This window comes from Schistocerca nitens, chromosome 7 (assembly GCF_023898315.1).
Source record: "Schistocerca nitens isolate TAMUIC-IGC-003100 chromosome 7, iqSchNite1.1, whole genome shotgun sequence".
NCBI lineage: Eukaryota > Metazoa > Arthropoda > Insecta > Orthoptera > Acrididae > Schistocerca > Schistocerca nitens.
This window is the reverse complement of record NC_064620.1, coordinates 609,939,657-609,959,288: the sequence shown is the minus strand read 5'-3', so window position 1 is coordinate 609,959,288 and position 19,632 is coordinate 609,939,657. Positions and strand designations below refer to the sequence as shown.

Sequence of the window (19,632 nt, the reverse complement as noted above, 5' to 3'; positions counted from 1 at the left end):
AAGAGAAGATAGAAGGTTCGAGCACTGGTCTGGCACACTGAAATGCCATGACGTCCGTAACAGCGCACTCTCCGTTGGAGAGTACAGTTTGAACTGCCCTGCAGTGGAATTCTAATGAACGAAAATAGTACCTCACAGTTTGCTGAGCAACTCTGAAGTAGTTTAACGGCGCTATGTTACTAGTCTAAGATTTGATATCCGCACGTTGCTAACACTTTCCAATACACCACGATAAACGTCACCATTTCGTATTTGTATACTGTATGTAATGCTTGGGCCCACAACGGCTTTAAATTTCCCGAGAGCAGTCATTCCTGTATCTTTCTCATAAGAAATATTCGCTGAAAATTGTATAACAAATTTGGGTCTCACCAAACAAAATTACGCTAAAGTTTTGTTTTGTCGAGTGGAGATTACTTCACATATCACGACGTACACAACACTGTGGAGCAGATTAACATGATATGGCGTATTGTATGTTTTGAAATCTGGGGTTATATAACCAATAACGAAGAAGTGCAACCTGTTTCCTGGTTTCGTCATCATACCACAGTACACTACAGTATGTTACCACACATCTTCAAATTTTAAGAAGCAAACAGTACTAACACTTGATCCATTCTACGTTACTGACTGGGTGGATTCGTGACATGTTGATAAATGGGATCGAAACTATTTTTGTGGAATGTTACATGATGCTATCCAAAGTGATCAAAATTAACTAATCGTGCACGAAATAAATTCTTTGTTTTAAACAGAAAATAGCCTGACGCAGAATGAGACTTGTTTGAAACAATTTCAGTTTGTCTAAATCGAAAGACAGCAGTGTATTACAACTGCTAATTGTGAAACGGTACCTTTTTTCGAAGTCTTGTTGCATACATCTCTTGTCTGTATGTCGTGAAGATCGAACAGGCGTTGTATTCACGGAAACGCTGCTAGTAAACAGATACGATCAAATAAACACACAGCTACACAGCTATTATTGATGACTGGCTGGATTCAACACCATTCTCATTAACCATAAGTACTCGAAACCAGTCACGGACAACTGCTTCCAGCAAACTGAAGCGGAGCGTGGTAAGTGTTTGGTGACGCGCTATTGGTCAGTGCTAGGCCAATAGCTGGCCGAGCACACGAGGGTCTCCGGTTGACTGACCAATTCAACACTACTGTCAAAGCCCGGGGTCGGATTTTCATTACTTCCTTCTCCTGTCGTCGTAGTGCTATCATCTCGTCCCACACAGTAAAACTGAATAAAAATTTTATTTCCATCGACCGCACGATTTCCTTTATCAGCTACAACGAATACACGTACGAAATAATTTTTTTCCGTGAATGTGATAGAATAATCTTTTTGCTTTGTAGGCTAAATGTAAAAGTTAACGATATGAGACATTATTACTGTACTTTGATTTGTTAATGATCTATCGAAATTATATATTATAAGAAAAATAACGAAAAAAATCACAAATACAGAGGTGACTGTATGACGTACAGAGAGGTAGGAGAAAAACTGGATGTCTTAGGTGTGAGAAGCGGTGAAGATGGAGTGAAGAGAAGTCACGACAGAAACAAAGTTTATACTTTGTACTTTATCTGTCGTCATAAAGACTAGCTACGAGCGTAATGGCCCGAAGTCTTCAAAAGCAGTTTATTTATGGCTTTATTTACAAACGTTGGGGTGTAATCTGATCACGCCTTATTCATATTTTTTTACTACACTCTCTATGAAGAAGTGTTATTAGATTTCGCATGGAATTTAAATAGTAATGACAGAAATAGTGGCGCAACAGACGTTCACAACGCGCTTGCATGTAAACAGGCATCAAGACACTTAGGATTTACTCTTCAGCAGAGGACTATTATATCACACAGACATCTGCTGATTTAGTTATTCTAGTGGCAGTGTGTTCCCTTGCAGCTGGTCTTATTTTATTTTGATGATTATGTGATGTATGTACAGTCGGTTTCCAACTTTCTTATCTCCAGGTACGGTTAGGCCATGTTCCTGAATCGAATGCTGTTATTGCTACTGCGTCGCACAATCAAGCAAGGTGACACATTGTTTGATAATTCGTGTCAGGCGCCCTCTGCTCTCTGCTTCGAAACGTTTCGACGCCGAGATTGTACATACATGAGATAAACAGCAAGATAAAAAAGTAAAGCTGCAAGGAAATTCACTTTCAACGGAATAAATAACAGCTGGAAGTAATATGGACATACGGTACGTAGCCGACAACACGAATATTAATGATTCTGTTTCTTTATAGCCCATGAAGAAACAAATTTGTTCAGTTTTATTTGAAACAGCGTAACGTACGGTGTATGAAAGTACCGATAATGACCAACTGTTTTCCGGAATCAATCATGCAATCAGTGTTACAGCCCTGTTAAAACGGTAGAACTTTTAATGTGTATTGAAATAATATGGGAGTGTGGACAAAAGTATGGTGACATCGAGAGAACTGCATGCTTCTACATAATCGCACATGCTCGCCAAGTCTGCAGATTGCACTCTTTTATTTGACTGAACAGCAACTGTGCGGCGTCCTCAGTTCGTTGAGAGAGTGTCAAAACAGTGTTCTCTGTAGTTGGGAGTGCATTACGTCGGACCTAAATGAATTCGAACGTCGGCAAATTGTTGGCGCTCGAATGTTGGGTGCTCCCGCGATCAAGACGTTCGGTGTTCAAAGATTTATACCGCATACAAGGAAAACGGGAAATCACGGTTACCTAAGTCGCAACGCGAACGAAAGCGTGTCTTGAGCAATAGCGAATGACGGTCATTCAATCGGACTGAGATGAAAACCAAGAGAACCACAGCTGAAAAATCACTGAAGAACTATCTCGCACTCGCGAACCCTGTCACCATCAAAAGAACATGAAAGGAACGCCATATGTAATGAATTTCAAGGCAAGCTCAAATTCCAAAATCAATCACCAGTAATGCAAATTCCAATAAAAGGAGACTGTCGCGCCGAAGGCAAAGACTTTGGCTATGGAGAAACGGAAAATCGTCATTTGGTAGGATGAATCTTGTTTCACACAGTTTCCAACTTCCCAACAAATTTGGCGAAAGTTTAGTGATGATTTGGGCAGCAAGATCGAGGTATTCCATGGGCCTCATGGTTACACTGCCAAAGATTATGTGACCATTTTGGCTGATCAGGTCGATTCCATGGTACAGTGTTTGCTCGCCAATGGTGACGCTGTATTCAAAGACGACAGGACCCCCTGTTCACACAGCTGACATCGTTCAGGGTTGCTTTTGCGAGCAAAAGTCAGCACACCTCAGTATTATTGAACTTTTGTGTTCTACTTTGGAGAGAAAGGTATTTGACCGCTATCCACCTCCATCTTCGTTAGCTGAACTTGTCATTATTTTGCAGGGCGAGTAGCACGAGATTCCTTTCAAAATGTTACAGGACCTGTATTTATCCATTTCGAGACGACTGTAAGCCATTTTGCATGCAAACGGATTTCTGACACCGTATTAGATATGGTAATGTATCGTGTTTTTGCTGTTTCCATTGTTTTTGTCGATCCCCAATATTTCAGTAACTGAGATGTATCCTATCTATGTTTGTCCTCTCCCTTCAATGTATTTGTCCAGAAAGGATCTCATATCGGAGATTTTGAACTTTTATCACATTAAGATTAGAGAACTTTCTTTTTCCGTATAACCGCCTTTCTGGGGACTACGCAAGGCCTCTGCAGGAATGGACAAGGTATCTGCTAACAGTGTTCGTCTAAAAACCAGCTTCCTCTGTTTATTAATTCGCTCTGAGAAGGGCACTGGATGTCGTAGTTGGGGTGGACGAGTTCCCAAACCAGAGAGCTTGCCACACGGTCGCCCGGAGTGCAGTGCCCAACAGGTGGTGCCGCCGACGCCAGCCTTCTACGCGAAGCACATACTGCTGCAGACCCTGGAACTGTTTTCTCCTATAGAGTAGTGAATTTGGTATGCCAACTCCGAACAGCATAGGCGACAGGATGGCAGACCATTGACTTTTACATCTACGTCAATGCTCCGAAAGCCACAGTCTGGCCAATGGCGGAGGGTACTCTTGTGTCGTTTCCCCTTCGCCACCTTCCTATTCCATTCGTGGAAGACAGGCAGGAAAGTAGACCGTCGGTGGCTTGAATGAGTGACAGCCCATCTACTTTTAGTAGTGCGCTCATTACGCGGAGATATAGGCTGGTGGAAGTTGTAAGTACGAATTGCTGAAGATGTCGGATCTTGGAATTTCGTTAGGAAGGGGTATCCGCGACACAGAACGACTTTCTGACAATGCCTGCCGCGTCGGTTCGTTGAGCATTCATGGGCCACTCTTACGTCGATGAAAATAATACCGTCAATAATCTTCTTTGAATTTTTTCTGTCTGTTCCGTTATGCCAACACGGTAAGGCCTTGTTACATTATTTTGACGTACTTGATACACAATCGACGCAAAACGGTTGCTGACAGCTGCCTCAGGAAAGCCTCTCGTCAGTTTATTGTGGGACAACACAGCTTAAGAGAACTTGCTGTTTCAAATTAATGGGCAACTTTATTAATCCGTACATAGACTTAAAGTGTAATTCAACCATAAGCGCTGTACTAAATTGCGTTGCGGATGGTCACCAACAGCATCTCTGAGTAGTCCGTAAAATGTGCTGCACATGAGTCAAGCATATTTTGCAACCAGCGGAAACTACTCCTGTAAAAATAAAAAAAAAAAATAAATAAAAAAAAGAGGGGAATGAAAGGAAGAAAAGTGAATACGCTCCTCTTTAAAAGACTCTGACAAAAGAGCGGAACCATTTGCCTATTTTCAATCCGCATTCCTGACCAAAAATGATGTGATGCGAACATACTCGCGCTCTTTTGACGCAGAATATTCTAAATCGTTTTACCCAGTCTCTCTATAGTGGAGCCTTCATACTCTGCGTCTACCTCTCACTGCCAGTGTCAATATCTCTCTCTCTCTCCCCCCCCCCCCCCCCCACCTCTCCCCCCACCCCGTCCACCACATTCTTTCTCTCCCATTGAATTGACTTACTACCTGCTTTTCAGCGTGAGCACGCGCAGCAGTTGCAGCGTGGTGAGCGGAGAGGGGGGAAATGCACGCGCACCACGTGCTCGCTCCAACACCACACGGAAGGGCCAACTGAAAGAGAGGACGGCATTTTGTAACTCCGTCAACGTTTACGCATTTCACTCCACAGTGCGAGGAATCTTACCTTTTTACACAGTAAGATGGGTACGCAATATGTACAGAGTATCATAGGACTCTGACAGCTTTAAGTAAGTTTAATATATTAATGATTATTTATCTTACATAGAAGATAGGGAAACGGAAAATTAGAAGGATCTTGGAGCGGACAAAAACTTTTAAAACTTAAAAGGAAGCTCTCTAAAGAGGAGGAAGGATAATCACGACTTTTAGCAAAGGTCGTATGTTCTTCCACGATGGTGATTTAATAAAGAAAACTTGATATTTGCACCTCAACCTTTATGTCCACTTCAGGTGAAACAAGTTTCGCGTGGTGTCGTTCTCAAACGTCACGGTCATGCGAGTTGGATGTGACAGTCTTGACAGCGTTGAAGAAAGTGTAGAAAATGTAAGTTTGTCAGAGAATTTATTAATTTGTGGGTCTACAGGAGGATTGCCAGCCACGCTGGAAAATAAGATAGGATTGGTAATGCACATGTACGGGAAAACGAAAAAGCTTCCAGTACCCAATTCGTCCTGATCTGCAGTTTCAAGTAACTGATAAGGAACGCTACAGGGTGTATACAGGCTGTCTACATTCCTCCATGATTTCCCCTCAGAATCGAGTTGCTCGTTTACACAAGTCCCCGCACGACTCCCCACCGAGTCCCCTGTGGCGATGGACAGAGGTTCAGTAGTCGCTGCTTGCAGATCTGCGCTTTTCGTCTGCTTACGCAGCCCTGATTTACAGTATATGCCACTGCCATTGTCTCCACCGTACCTCCGCAGCTCAAAAATTCTAAGGGTCCAACTTACATTTTCCCCAATAACCACGTGTTTAAAATTTTGGTCCAAAGCGGGCCATCACCTATGTGTACGTGTTAAATTTCGCTAGACTGAGAAGATCCGGACTGCGCAATCTTGCGTAAGGTCTCCACACATCTGTCTCCTCCCTCTTTCGCTCACATTGCTGTTGTTTTGATATCTCTCTCTCTCTCTCTCTCTCTCTCTCTCTCTCTCTGTCTGTCTCTGTCTGTCTCTCCCCCACCGAAATCGTCGCCTCTCTCTTCTACCGTCGCTGTATCTCTGCTATTCTCGCGAGAGGACGAATATGTTCGCAAGCCAAATGTTTTGTTGACGAAGGCGGAATGTTAGTCATTTAAAGAGGAAGATGTTCGCCTATTTTGTGGTCTGACAGGAACATCTTTTTGCTGGTTTCCTTCTTTTACTGTTACAGCAAGGTGTCTTGCTTAACTGTGTAAAACGAATTCAATAGGTCAGTAAACTTTTGACAGTTCTATACACTTTGACACCACAGAAAGAACAAATAAGTGTAATACGTATAATGAACAGAGACTAGTTCGTTTTAATTTTTTTTCTGGATACTTTGCCCGCTTGTGGTTTTCATCATGACAGTAAAAATATCGTTGGAAATACTGTCCTTGACTGAATTTCCAATTTTCCCAGTTTTACACAATTTTTGGCAGTCATTTTAAGTTCTTTTCAGGCCTGTTAAGACCATTTTTAGCTCATTTTTGTCACCGCAGTGCCACTTGCAGCATATTTGTATAGGCGTGAAGTGCCCATTAGCCATCGATAACGCATTGAAGTAGTTGTTGAAAAATTCTGACTGAAAACATAATATGGTGACCTGAGAACCCTCGCGATGACCCCAGGACCTTTGTCGTATGTTCACTACGTCAGTTGTAGCTGCGATACACCTCAGACCGGACAACACGAACATAAGTACGGTAACTTTGACTCTCTGGTTCTCGGTAACGCGTAGTAGTAGCGAAAATAAATTTTAAAGTTCCCCGAGATTATCGTATAATAAACATATGGTGAAAATGTCTACGACTTGCCATGAATAGAAATAATTTAAGTGGTTATCCCCACAACTGGTACTTTTCGTACACCGAAAATCATGGTTTTTCGGAGTTTTCTCGGAAAGAGCCTATGAACAAATGGTGCTTTCATAATTCGCCTAAGGTCCACCCTAGACAACACCTAACGCAAAGGAACCAACATAACTGTCCGCCTCGATAGCTGAGTGATCAGCGTGACGGATTGCCGTCCTACGGGCCTGGGCTCTCTTCTTCAATTTATGTATAATCTGTAGTATATGTAAAAAAGTTTCTTCCACTTCTGCTCCATCTATCATGGTGATGTTTCCCTCATACCGTCCCACCTAACAGTGCAAACTAGAGGAAGAGATCAAACCAGAATGCACAATGTGCCTGTAGCATCACAAGTGCATAACATACAGAAACATGAATTCGAAGTCAATGTGCCGATGCTATATATAAATTATTATGCCTGTCCTGCAATGTCTACCCAAAAAAGATGACAAATGGCCATGTAAAGGGTTCAAGGAACAATAAGAGAAAAACGAAAAAAAGGAAAAATATAAAAACGAAAAAAAGGAAAAAATATAAAAACGAAAAAAAGGAAAAAATATAAAAACGAAAAAAAGGAAAAAACGAAAAAAGGAAAAAAATATAAAAACGAAAACCTATAAAATGACAGTAATATTAACCAACACTAGGAATATAATAGGTTAATAGCATAAAATGTCTTTTTTAATGTATCGTTAATATATTCAAATAAATATATATGGTTACAAATGAAGTTCGATTCCCGGCTGGGTGGGGGATTTTCTCCACTCAGGGACTGGTGTTGTATTGTCTCAATCATCATTTCATCCCCATCCGGCGCGCAGGTCGCCCAATTTGGCGTCGAATGTAATAAGACCTGCACCAAGGCGGCCGGACCTGCCCCGTAAGGGGCCTCAAGGCCAATGACGCCAAACGCTCATTTCCATTTTTTACCAACATAATTGCTCAGTATGCGCAGGCTGAAGGAAGTGTGTCCAGTAATTAAATTTTGACCCTGTGTTGTAGCATAGCCACACCATTCTTTTGACAGGTACAGGAATGATCGCTAGACCAAGGGGTGTTGAAAGCACTTCACCCTTCATCTCTGCGATCAACGGAACTCGAGACATGATCCCCCTTGAAAAATCGCATTTTCGCTAGCGGCTTTTTGGAACACATTGGTAACGCGCACAGTCGTGCACGGACCGATGTTAATGCGCGCACCAGTACGTATTGTTGACACAGTGTAGCGGACCTGACTGGGGAAATAGTGTGACGGGTCGGATGCTCTTGTTTTCTGCACGGTACAGTATTCCAGAATCCACTGTCCTGGGTTTGACACTTTACGTGCCTGATAATACATCGCAGTGATGTTTCGAAGCTGGGCGTGTGGCGAATAGATTAATGTCAGTCTGCGCATGATGTAGAGGTAAAACAGACTTTAGAGATTTACGTCTGTACCACCTGAAAATAAATGTAACGACCTAAATTTTGTTATAAATTAAATCATTAATCTGGATTACTATTACAGTCCCATTTAAGAATGGCAAGTATGTAGGGGTCCATAGTTATAAAAATATTTTAACAATTTCGTGTACGTTACAGGTAGTCTGACTTCTGGGATACTTCGCTTTCATTAATTGCAAGCATTTGTAATTGCGTGGTTTCGGTTCGAAAATTTTAATAAGAATTTACTTCGCTTCCTGTAGTTCGATGAAACTGAAATGTCGTAACTTCGTGTGAGACAGGAGAAAAAAATTAGTCACCCGCCGAAGACATCACAGCAGTTGTGTAAGACCGCCCTTAGCCTCGATAACTCTGCGAGTAGAGCATTGGACACGTAGGCCAAATCCTGCTGCAGCGACTCGCTGATAAGCATACCACTACACGTTCTGTGTGGGGTTAAGGTGGGCTGATTTAGCGGCACAATGTAAGTACGATGGCGTCTCTGAATTTTTGTGAAACCAGGAAACTATGCACGAAGCCAGGTGACGGAAGTGTACACAGCGTCCCTAAGGTCTAGACGAAAGGGCAGCACATGGTGACTGAGAATGTTGAGCTTCCTGGTACACGTTCGCAGTAACCTGAATAAGTGAGCCCTAAATCATGGTACGAAAAATACCCCCAAAACGTCACAGTAGCACCTGCAGATTGAGCTGCACCCTCCGCACACTGTGAGTTAAGCTCTGCATTGGACCGTTGGTGTCCTCGGCGCCTTGTATGATATGAAATACGAACAACCGTCGGAGCACACGACGCACCTCCAATCCGCTGCTGACCACCCTCGTGCGCGGCTGGACCCTCTGAAGAAGTGCAGCTTTATGTGCAACTGTGTGCAAGGCCCCTTTGCGAGGTAGCAGACTCCAGACGGCCATTCCGTGGAACGTTCGTTTGGGAAATGCTGGAGATGAACCTGTATTCACTGCAGCGCCCAGTCTCTTTGGGTTTCAGTGCAATTTTGCTCGACTAGGTGAGAAACCCATTCCCGGTGGCGTCACTGAATGGTGCACCATTCATTGTAGATGCAATGGATAGTGCGATTTGATACATCAACAAATCGGGCAACTCTGCTTAAAGTATGGCCGAAGCTACGTCCAAACACGACAGCTCGTTTTTCCGTTCTGTCACGTCGACTCTTACTGCGCCGACTGCGTACTATCCACTTGCATGTAAATACTACCTCACAGCAATTACTTGAGTTAGTGATACCATGTACTAGTTGTGACCTACCTACTGCGTTCCTAAGCGACCACTTTCCTGTTTGTAAAGAGTGACTAATGTTTTGTCACCATGGAGGCAGAAAAAGGCAATGGATTGCCATTCCCCTACTTCCTAGTCCGCTGCAAACGAAATGCGTGCCTTAGCCTCAACATCTATATAAAACCTACCCACAGCGGCCTGTATTTCCACGCCATCAGGCATGACCGCCCAGCGCAAAGTCGCTCTGTTACAAACATTGGTGCATAGTGCAGGAACGATATCAGAAGCCGGTAACTTGCACCGTGAGCTGAGCCACCTGCGCAAGATCTTCGGGAAGAACGACTACAACGTTGACCAATTAAATGAAGTGATGTCAAGAAAGAATGACAGTGACACCATCGACTAGGACCAGGAAAAACTAGCTTGCTTGTCTTTCTGTGACTCCGTATCGGGTAAGATAAGCCGCCTCCTGGAAAGCCAAAGATCAAACCGATTTTCAAGTACCCGACAAAAATCCAGTAATTGCTGATACCAGTTAAAGATGGAGAATGCCTCTTGGCAACTGGGTTCAAGATACCTTGTGAGTGTGGCCAGTCTCAAGTCGGGCAAACAGTACGCACTGCAGAACAACGCAGTGAGGTGCACGAGAGGTTTTACTTCGTACGCTATCGTGCGTTAGTTAAGCGTGCTTGAGACAACAATAACGCGAACAAATTTGGTGAAACTTATGTCGCGGCTCGGACTAGCGGCTGCTCGGACTGCGTAGTTAAGGAAGCCATCGAAATAGAAAAACCGATAACACCCTTAACACACACAGCGGCCTCCAGCTCAGCGCGGCGTCAGATCGAGCAGTCGCGAGCTCGAAGCGGGTACACGAGACCTACGAGAAGGACAGGCCGCGGCACGTACGTCACGAAGGAAGGCCTGAGCTAGCTCGCTTAACTCAGCAGACAATCTACGTTTGTACACCTGTTAGTTCGCAACTAGGTGTGTACGTACAAACGAGAACTGCGTCTTCTACTGGAATCCGCTATTATGGAGTCTTACTGCTATTAGTCCTACAATGATCTGAAGTCCAAAGGCCTACTTCTTATCTGTTACGGTTGCACTGGAGTACAATAGAAGTAAAATCATGCAAAAATGATTATCAGTTGCATGAGGCACCCGTTTTGGTATGATATGAAGACTGTTGAGCAAGAGAGATTGAATGGCCGTTATACTATTTATATATGTTAATCTTAAATTTTGTTTCAGTACTGTAATCAGTAAAACTTCATAATAGCAGATTCCAGCAGAAGATGCAATTCTTGTCAGTAGGTACACGCCCAGTTGCGAGTGAACAGGTTTATAAACCCAGTTTGCCTGCTGGGCTGAGCGAGCGAGCGAGTTCAGGCCTGCCTTCGTGACGCACGCGCAGCGGCCTGTGTCTCGCGGGCCTCGCGTGAGCACCAGTGACGTCACAGCCAGCAGCTGATGTATATAAAGGCGTACCAGCAGCCCACTGGCAGTCGTGCCACTTTGCAATAGCCAACGAATGCTCGACTGTAGGCTCGTGAAGTTTTAACTGTTTTTGCCGCGGCTTCAAACTTTTCGCTCCATGTTATCGCTAATATATTTTGCCCTAGCGGCAGAACGCAGAGCTTTTTCCTAGGAGCACCGTGACTGCCGATGTTTGCTACGGTCTGCGCGCTTTTTTCACGTTGCGTTTGGAACCCTCTTCTGTTATTTGATTATTTTTTTGCAAATTTAATATTACCTGATATTTGAAAAAGGTCGTACACATTACAGTTTTCGTTTGTCATCTTTTTGTATTGTTTTTGTTTTGTTATCTGCAAAATTTGAGAAAGAACTTGCTGTGTTCTGTGACGTGGATTCTCTTGTGTTTGCTGCTATATTCGATAGGCTGCAGGAAGCTGGACGGCTTGCCTGTGCGCGGCGGTCTCCGCAGCTGGCGGCGGCGGAGCTGGAGGATGATGAGGGCGGCTCCTCGAGGGCGGCGGGGGCGGCGGCCGGGGGCGGCGCCCTGGCCTCCTCGTGGCCGTCGGCGTCGCTCTCCGTGAAGAAGTCCGAGTCGGTCATGGGGTCCTGCGCCAGCGCCAGCCCGTGGCCCCCCGCCGCCGCCGCCGCCCCCGCCCCCGCCACCTGCGCCTTGGGCGGCGGCCCGGGGGGCGACGACAGCTCGGCGCCGCGGCTCGCGGGGCGGCTGCTCTCGCCGTCCCCCTGCACAGGGGGAGAAAAAAGTCAGTCTGGTAGCAAGAAAGTCGTTTACAGCAAGCTACACTGTGTCTGATATGCATTATTTACTCACAGATTACGATGCAATTAGCGACCTACTACATACACTGTCGGAAAAAATGTGCAACACCTACAAAGACTCTAATCAGTGACACCAGTGCATGCTACGAGGTTTTAGTGTTAACGACTCTGTGATGAGACTGTGCTCAGGGGGCTTGTCTGCGCGCCCTCTGTTTAGAGGTGAACACTGTTTGCTACATTCATTCTAGGGTTCAACTATGCTGCACCGACGAGAGCACGTTCTCCTGCCGAACAGCTTCAGCCATTTCACGGGGACCGCATTTTGACTCCGCAGCAAGCAGGGCGAGCGTATCGAAGGGTTGTTGCACATACACAACTGGCCATTAAAATTGATACACGAAGATGACGTGCTACAGACGCGAAATATAACCGACAGGAAGAAGATGCTGTGATATCCAAATGATTAGCTTTTCAGAGTATTCACACAAGGTTGGCGCCGGTGGTGACACCTACAACGTGTGACATGAGGAAAGTTTCCAACCGATTTCTCATACACAAACAGCAGTTGACCGGCGTTTCCTAGTGAAACGTTGTTGTGATGCCTCGTGAAAGGAGGAGAAATGCGTACCATCGCGTTTCCGACTTTGATAAAGGTCGGATTGTATCCTATCGCGATTACGGTTCATCGTATCGCGACATTGCTGCTCGCGTTGGTCGAGATCCAATGACTGTTAGCAGAACATGGAACCGGTGGATTCAGGAGGGTAATACGGAACGCCGTGCTGGATCCCAACGGCCTGAGTGAACAGATGGGGACGTTAACAAGACAACAACCATGTGCACGAACAGTTCGGCGACGTTTGCAGCAGCACGGACTATCAGCTCTGAGACCATAGCTGCGCGTTACTCTTGACGCTGCATCACAGACAGGAGCGCCTGTGCTGGTGTACTCAACGACGAACCTGGGTGCACGAATGGCAAAACATTTTTTCGGATGAACCCGGCTTCTGTTTACAGCATTATGATGGTCGCATCCGTGTTTGGCGACATCGCGGTGAACGCACATTGGAAGCGTGTATTCGTCATCGCCATACTGACGTATCAACTGGCATGATGGTATGGGGTGCCATTGGCTACACGTCTCTGTCACCTTTTGTTCGCATTGAAGGCACTTTGAACAGTGGACGTTACATGTCAGATGTGTTACGACCCGTGGCTCTACCCTTCATTGATCCCTGCGAAACCCTACATTTCAGCAGGCTAATGCACGAGCGCATGTTCCAGGTTCTGTACGGGCCTTTCTGGATACAGAAAATGTTCGACTGCTGCCCTGGCCAGCACGTTCTACAGATCTGTCACCAATTGAAAACGTCTGGTCAATGGTGGCCGAGCAACTGACCCGTCACAATACGCCAGTCACTACTCTTGATGAACTGTGATATCGTGTTGAAGCTGCATGGGCATCTGTACCTGTGCACGCCATCCAAGCTCTGACTCAATGCGCAGGCGTATCAAGGACGTTATTACAGCCAGAGGTGGTTGTTCTGGGTATTGATTTCTCAGGATGTATGCACCCAAACTGCGTGAAAATGTAATCCCATCTCAGTTCTAGTATAATATATTTGTCCAATGAATGCCCGTGTAACATCTGCATTTCTTCTTTGTGTAGCAATTTTAATGGCCAGTAGTGTATTAGGCACAATGCAACGTTTCTTTCAGCAGTGGTCTGAGGAACATTCCCTCACCTATAGCACACCTTCTGGACGTTCGCGAAGTACAGACGCACGTCAGGATAGACTCCGGGAGCAGCGGTAAGCGACAGGACGTGATGCGGGGACGATGCACCTGCTGTGTTACCAGGGACCACTGGTCACGATTCAGATGTGGAGTGCCTTTATCGAGGCTACCGCAGACACCACGACACCGCCAAGCATCGCCTCTGGTGTCCTGAAGTAACTGCCTGCCTGCACTGTTGTCCTCAGTCACGAGAGTAGGTTCTCTCAGTGTGCGAGTGATGTACGTAAACGCGTTCGGCGCAGACCTGGTGAGCTGCCTGTTCCATTGTGCATTCGCCCACAACACACAGGTCCCATCCCAGCCTCCACGCTGTAGGGAGCCATCACCTTTAACGTAGTCACGTTTGGTGCTTCCACAGGACGAAGTAAGAAGTCCTCGCTACACTGCTCAAGCCGCCTGTTGCCATTTCTTCCATTGGAAGCTGATGCTCTTTTCTAGCAGCACAAAGCACCTCCACATACGACTGGTGCGCAACAACGCCCTCTTCACGATGTAGACCTGTTCTGGCCAGCAAGTGTACCAGACCTCTCGCCATATCAACAAGTATGGGAGATGATCAAGCGGTAACTAATTCCTACTCCAGGACTTGGAAGAAACACTGACGGATTGCAACGTAAGACGCAATATACTTCGGGCGATGTACCGCAGGATATCATTCCCCACGCCTGCGCTACGCCGGAGAGAGAGAGCGGTGTGCGGAGAGGTGCGGTGTCTACACGGTCGTGCGACCGTTTGGGCACCCTTTACCGTGAAATGTGTTTCATTTGGCTTTAGCCTTTTATCAGTGATTAACTACCTGTCGCGTCAATTGTCAATGAAATGAACTTGTCCTTCGAGTGCTGCATTTTTTTTCCGCAGTGGAAGTAACATTTCATAAAAATCAAAAAAATAGTAAAATATGGAAGTCCAGCCTATAGATACAGGAATACAATTAAATTCAGGGTGAAACATTATCGTTAGTAAGATGCACTGATGACACTGACATTCAGTGGAAAAGACGATAGCTAATTGTAGACATACTGAAGCGAATCAGTACCCTAGTGAGCACAGAATATGGATTGAAATTAAACCCAACAAAGACGAAAGTAATTAGGACTACCTGAAATCAGTTTACTGATACAATAGGAGAGTGAAAAGTAGAGCGAGTGAAGGAGTGAGGGAATTCTGCTGCCTAGGACACAAAAAAACCATAGGCACCAAGCAAGGTCTTAAAAAGCAGACTAGTACAGGCAAAGAGGACATTCCTGGTGAAAATGAGTCTAATGTTATCAAACCTTGCCCTTCATTTGAGGAAGAAATTTTTGAGCATGGACGTTTGGAGCACAGCACAGTACGGTAGTGGATAATCGATGTAGGAAAAGCGGAACAGAAGAGACGTGAAGCATTTGTCATGTGGTGTTATAGATGGATGTTTAAAATTAAACTGGTAAGGAATGAGGAGTTTTTCCACAGTGTCGGCGAAGTAGTTAACATATGGAGAACACTGATAAGAAGGGAGAGGACCGTAGGACACTGGGTAAGACATCGGGGAATAACTTTCATGATACCAGAGGGAAATGAGAAGGGTGCACGCGGTACTCTGAGCCAAGGGAACTGGCACAGGGAAGGACTACCCACTGGTAGCCAAGTAAACGGCAGCTCCCTCAGAAAAAAATGGGAGCTCCATGCCTCAACTGAGAGCAGGTCAGCGGCGGCAGCGCACAGTACCTGGTAGCCGGTGTCGAGGCTGGTGATGGAGGTGACGGACGTGATGAAGCAGTGCGCGGCGTGGGCGGCGCCGGGCGCGGGGGCGGCGAGGCCCTGCTGGGGGGCGGCGGCCGGCGGGGGCGGCACCGCCACAGACGACCGCGACGACGGCTCCGCCGACGAAGACGCTGCCGGGGGACAGGACGACAGCCAGTAGTTACTGAACCGCACGATTGTCGCAGCTTAGCTTTGCTTCAGCTTGGTTTTGTGTTATCCATTACAATCCAGTCAGGAATATGACAGCGGTCTGTGTGACACGCTGCCGCTTGCTGTACGCACAGCTGACCGTGTAATATGGTCACTCCGTATCATCACACATTTGTACTCGCAACTGAACTGCTCGACAGTCTTTAACTACCCTTATGTCTTTCAGAAAAAGAGTTTCTGCGTGTTGGAATATCCGAGATGTTTGTTACGGTATAAAATCAAGCACCGTCATGCTAGTAGCGAACGATAGAGAAGGGATGGTTGTGAGAAGGCGCCTGCCAATCGTACGCTGACCGACCACTTTCCAGGACGATAATGGGACAGCAGCGACCCCTACGCGAAGAGTACATAAGCGCCGCGCCCGACTGGTCGCGGTCCAGCTGAGTAGTAGCTTCAAGACTAGCGACATGGACAAAAGAGCAAGTTCTAGTTACTTCGCGTGTAATCTGTATATCGCACCGACTTGGAATTGTATACACTGAAGAAGCTTTTTTATTTCGTATGTCGCCCATTGCTTGCGCCACTTCTGTGTAACTGTCAGCGTTAAGGATTCAAATGGTTCTGAGCACTATGGAGTCCGCAGCTCGTGGTCGTGCGGTAGCGTTCTCGCTTCCCACGCCCGAGTTCCCGGGTTCGATTCCCGGCGGGGTCAGGGATTTTCTCTGCCTCGTGATGACTGGGTGTTGTGTGATGTCCTTAGGTTAGTTAGGTTTAAGTAGTTCTAAGTTCTAGGGGACTGATGACCATAGATGTTAAGTCCCATAGTGCTCAGAGCCATTTTTGAGCACTATGGAACTTAACTTCTGAGGTCATCAGTCCCATAGACTCAGAACTACTTAAACCTAACTAACCTAAGGACATCACACACATCCATGCCCGAGGCAGGATTCGACTGCTGCGATCGTAGCGGTCGCGCGGTTCCAGACTATAGCACCTAGAACCGCTCGGCCACCGCGACCGGCAAAGTTAAGGATTGTCTCTCTTGATTTTGGAATAAAACTCATTAACACGATTTGTTTGATCTTGTCTAGCGATCCGAGTCAGAATGCTCCCGAGACACCCCATATTTGACGATAAGTACGGAGACAAAAAATGTTTATGTTACAATAGTGCGTGAGGATTCAGGAGTGGAAAAGAACCAGCTTGTACACTGAGCATTGTGCGTTGGCATCGATAATTTAGGGACGTCGGCTGTGCCTGTAAATACGAAAGTAGTGGTGGGCGAAATGCGCCAGACGCAACCGTGTGTAGGGTGTAACGGACAGCTTAAGCTTCGTACGAAAAAAAAAACCTATCGCACGAAGCAATTGAGAATAAACATTTAGTCTCCAAGCATATTCAGCGACGAAGCAACTTTCAGGTTATCAGGAAAGATTAATCGTCGCAATGTGATAGGTCGGGCACTGAAAATCGTCATTAAATTTTGGTGCTGGGACGAGATTCGCCGAAGATTGTTTTCTGTGCAGTGTCAGAGCCGAAGTTGTATGTGCAGTTTCTCTTCTGTGAGAAGACTGTGACTCGTTTCTCTTACCTCGATATTTTGCAGTTGTGGCCTGCCGATGTGGCCGAGCAGTTCTAGGCACTTCAGTCAGGAGCTGCGCCCCTGCAACGGTCGCAGGTTCGAATCCTGGCTCGGGCATGGATGTGTGTTCTGTCTTTAGGTTAGTTAGGTTTAAGTTGTTCTAAATTGTAGGGGACTGATGACCTCAGATGTTAAGTCCCATAGTGCTCAGAGCCATTTGAACCATTTTGTTGCAGTTGTGATAGTTTCCACATCTGACTGTTTGATCCCGAGAATTTCGTCTTCCAACAACAACAACGGGGCGCTCCCTCATTGGAGCCCCGATGTTGGTCGCTACCTAAACGACGAACTTCCTTGTCGCCGCGTTGGATGTAATGGTGCCGACGTGGCCACGTTCCCTTGGTCCCCGTGGGCCACGTCACGTAATGCCTCGACTTTTTCCTCTGGGGGCTCATCAAGGACCGTATTTATGTAACCCCACTACCAAGAACGGTGGCTCAACTCTGCTGTGCAGACCACTGACACCACGTTGCTACATGAGCTATGGAACGAACTATTCTACCGCTTGGATGTGTGTCGCATGACAATCGGGGCGCTCATAGAACTTTTGCAGAGTGCTAAATGCGAACTTTTTGAGTTTACGGTTCCATTCACGCATCAGCCGAATTTGTACAAGTAATACTTTGAAAAACATGGAGGTTTAAAAACTACTGAATGCTTCATGATAGCCGTGTACATCGCTACGTACAAATACGTGTGTAGTTCCGTAGCGTGAGTTTCGTATCGAGTCGTGAATGGGGCAGTGTGGTCTCTGCGTAACGTCCAGGGTGTGAGGGTGCCTCGGCATGTCAGCACGGGAGGCTGCCCCACGAATTGGCGAGCATCCAGTGTGGTCAGTACTGCTCGCCACGAAACGGCCTCCAGGACAGATCGCAGCCAGGTGTCACGTCGTTGTGGTGAACACGAGAAATGAAGCCGTCCATCCTTAGATCGGGATTCACTGAATGAACAATACTTGCACCAGCGAATGTGTCTCGCTGAAACGTCACACCCGCCCGCAGACGCGCCTTTTGTTGAGCCCACTGCGTGCAGCAACGCCCAGGGGCACGTTCCCTCACAGCACACACTACCAGCCCCACGCTGTCAGGGATCAAAAAAACAGCGCTGCCCGGATTTTCAGCGGAAAAATCAACTGTTACCTGTTTTGAATTTAACATAATACTTAAGGAGTATGTGCGGCATTGCGTCCAGTTTGTTTACAGCGGTGGAAATAACAGGCACCGACATAAAACTGTATTTTCTTACGTTTGAAGCATACATTCGACGTAATTTCATTAAAGCACACTTTACGTACTACCAGTCGGCACAAGTGTCTAATTTACATTATTTGTCCCACTACCATCTCAAGTTTATTATTACAAAGGAGAGGTAACAAAATGACATGTGTGACAGGATTTCTACAACCATAAATCTCTTCCACGTTTAGATTACATAGGTTAATGGCAACTGAAGAGCAGTTTAATTCTATGCGTATGCAGCTTTCAGCAAACAACAGAACTGTACTTGTTTCTTCACGAAAAAATCTGAAAACCTAAATTAGCTATCATACCTCTGCGATGTTGCTATAAGGCAACCTCCAGCGCTTGACCTGATCTTTGCAAGTAATCTGTCACTAATCCAAGTACCGCCGCCGTAAGACTTACGTTACTCGAGTTACGTTCGTGAGGGGATAATGGGCCGTCGTAATGTTTTCAGAATGGCGTGTAGTACTTTGCTCTGAAACACATCAGAATGCAAAGGCGAGATTTGATTCCTTACTTTTCCCAGATGACTGTAGGTGATACGGGACAAAATATTTTTGCATTTGGATAAGAAAATAGGTCGTTAATTTCGTGAAAAGATCTCATTGCAACGAAAAACGCCTTTGTTTTCATGATTGCCACCCCGGCTCGTATATCATATCGTTGACACTCTCCCATATTTCGCGACAATACGAAACGAACTGCCTTTCTTTGAACTTTTTCAACCGTGTCTGATACGGATTCCATATAGCGCAGCGGTACTCCAGAAGAGGGCGGACAAGAGTAGTGTAGGAACCCCTTTTTAAGTGTATTGCGTCTTCCAAGTACTCTGCCAATAAAAACGCTGTCTTTGGTTCGTTTACCACGCAAGATTTTACGACATAAAGGAATTAAAGACATTAGGTGTCTGTGGGCGTTGATTTACATCAGTGGGACAAGGTGAAAATTTGTGTTGGACTGGGATTCGAACCCAGGGCTCGTGCTACTTGACAGATGCGCCGACCACTACGCCATCCGGACGCAGTGGTCG

General features: G+C 46.0%; 1 protein-coding gene across 1 annotated transcript in view; it reads right to left on the bottom strand.

Annotated features, from left to right (window-relative positions):
• Positions 1-11,852, bottom strand: part of LOC126195778 (microtubule-associated tumor suppressor candidate 2 homolog) — a 604,136-nt gene extending 592,284 nt beyond the window's left edge. The window contains exon 1 of the mRNA XM_049934411.1: positions 11,700-11,852. Coding sequence (XP_049790368.1) covers positions 11,700-11,852 — 153 coding nt within the window. The remainder of the gene's footprint in view (positions 1-11,699) is intronic.
• Positions 11,853-19,632: the final 7,780 nt, after the last annotated feature.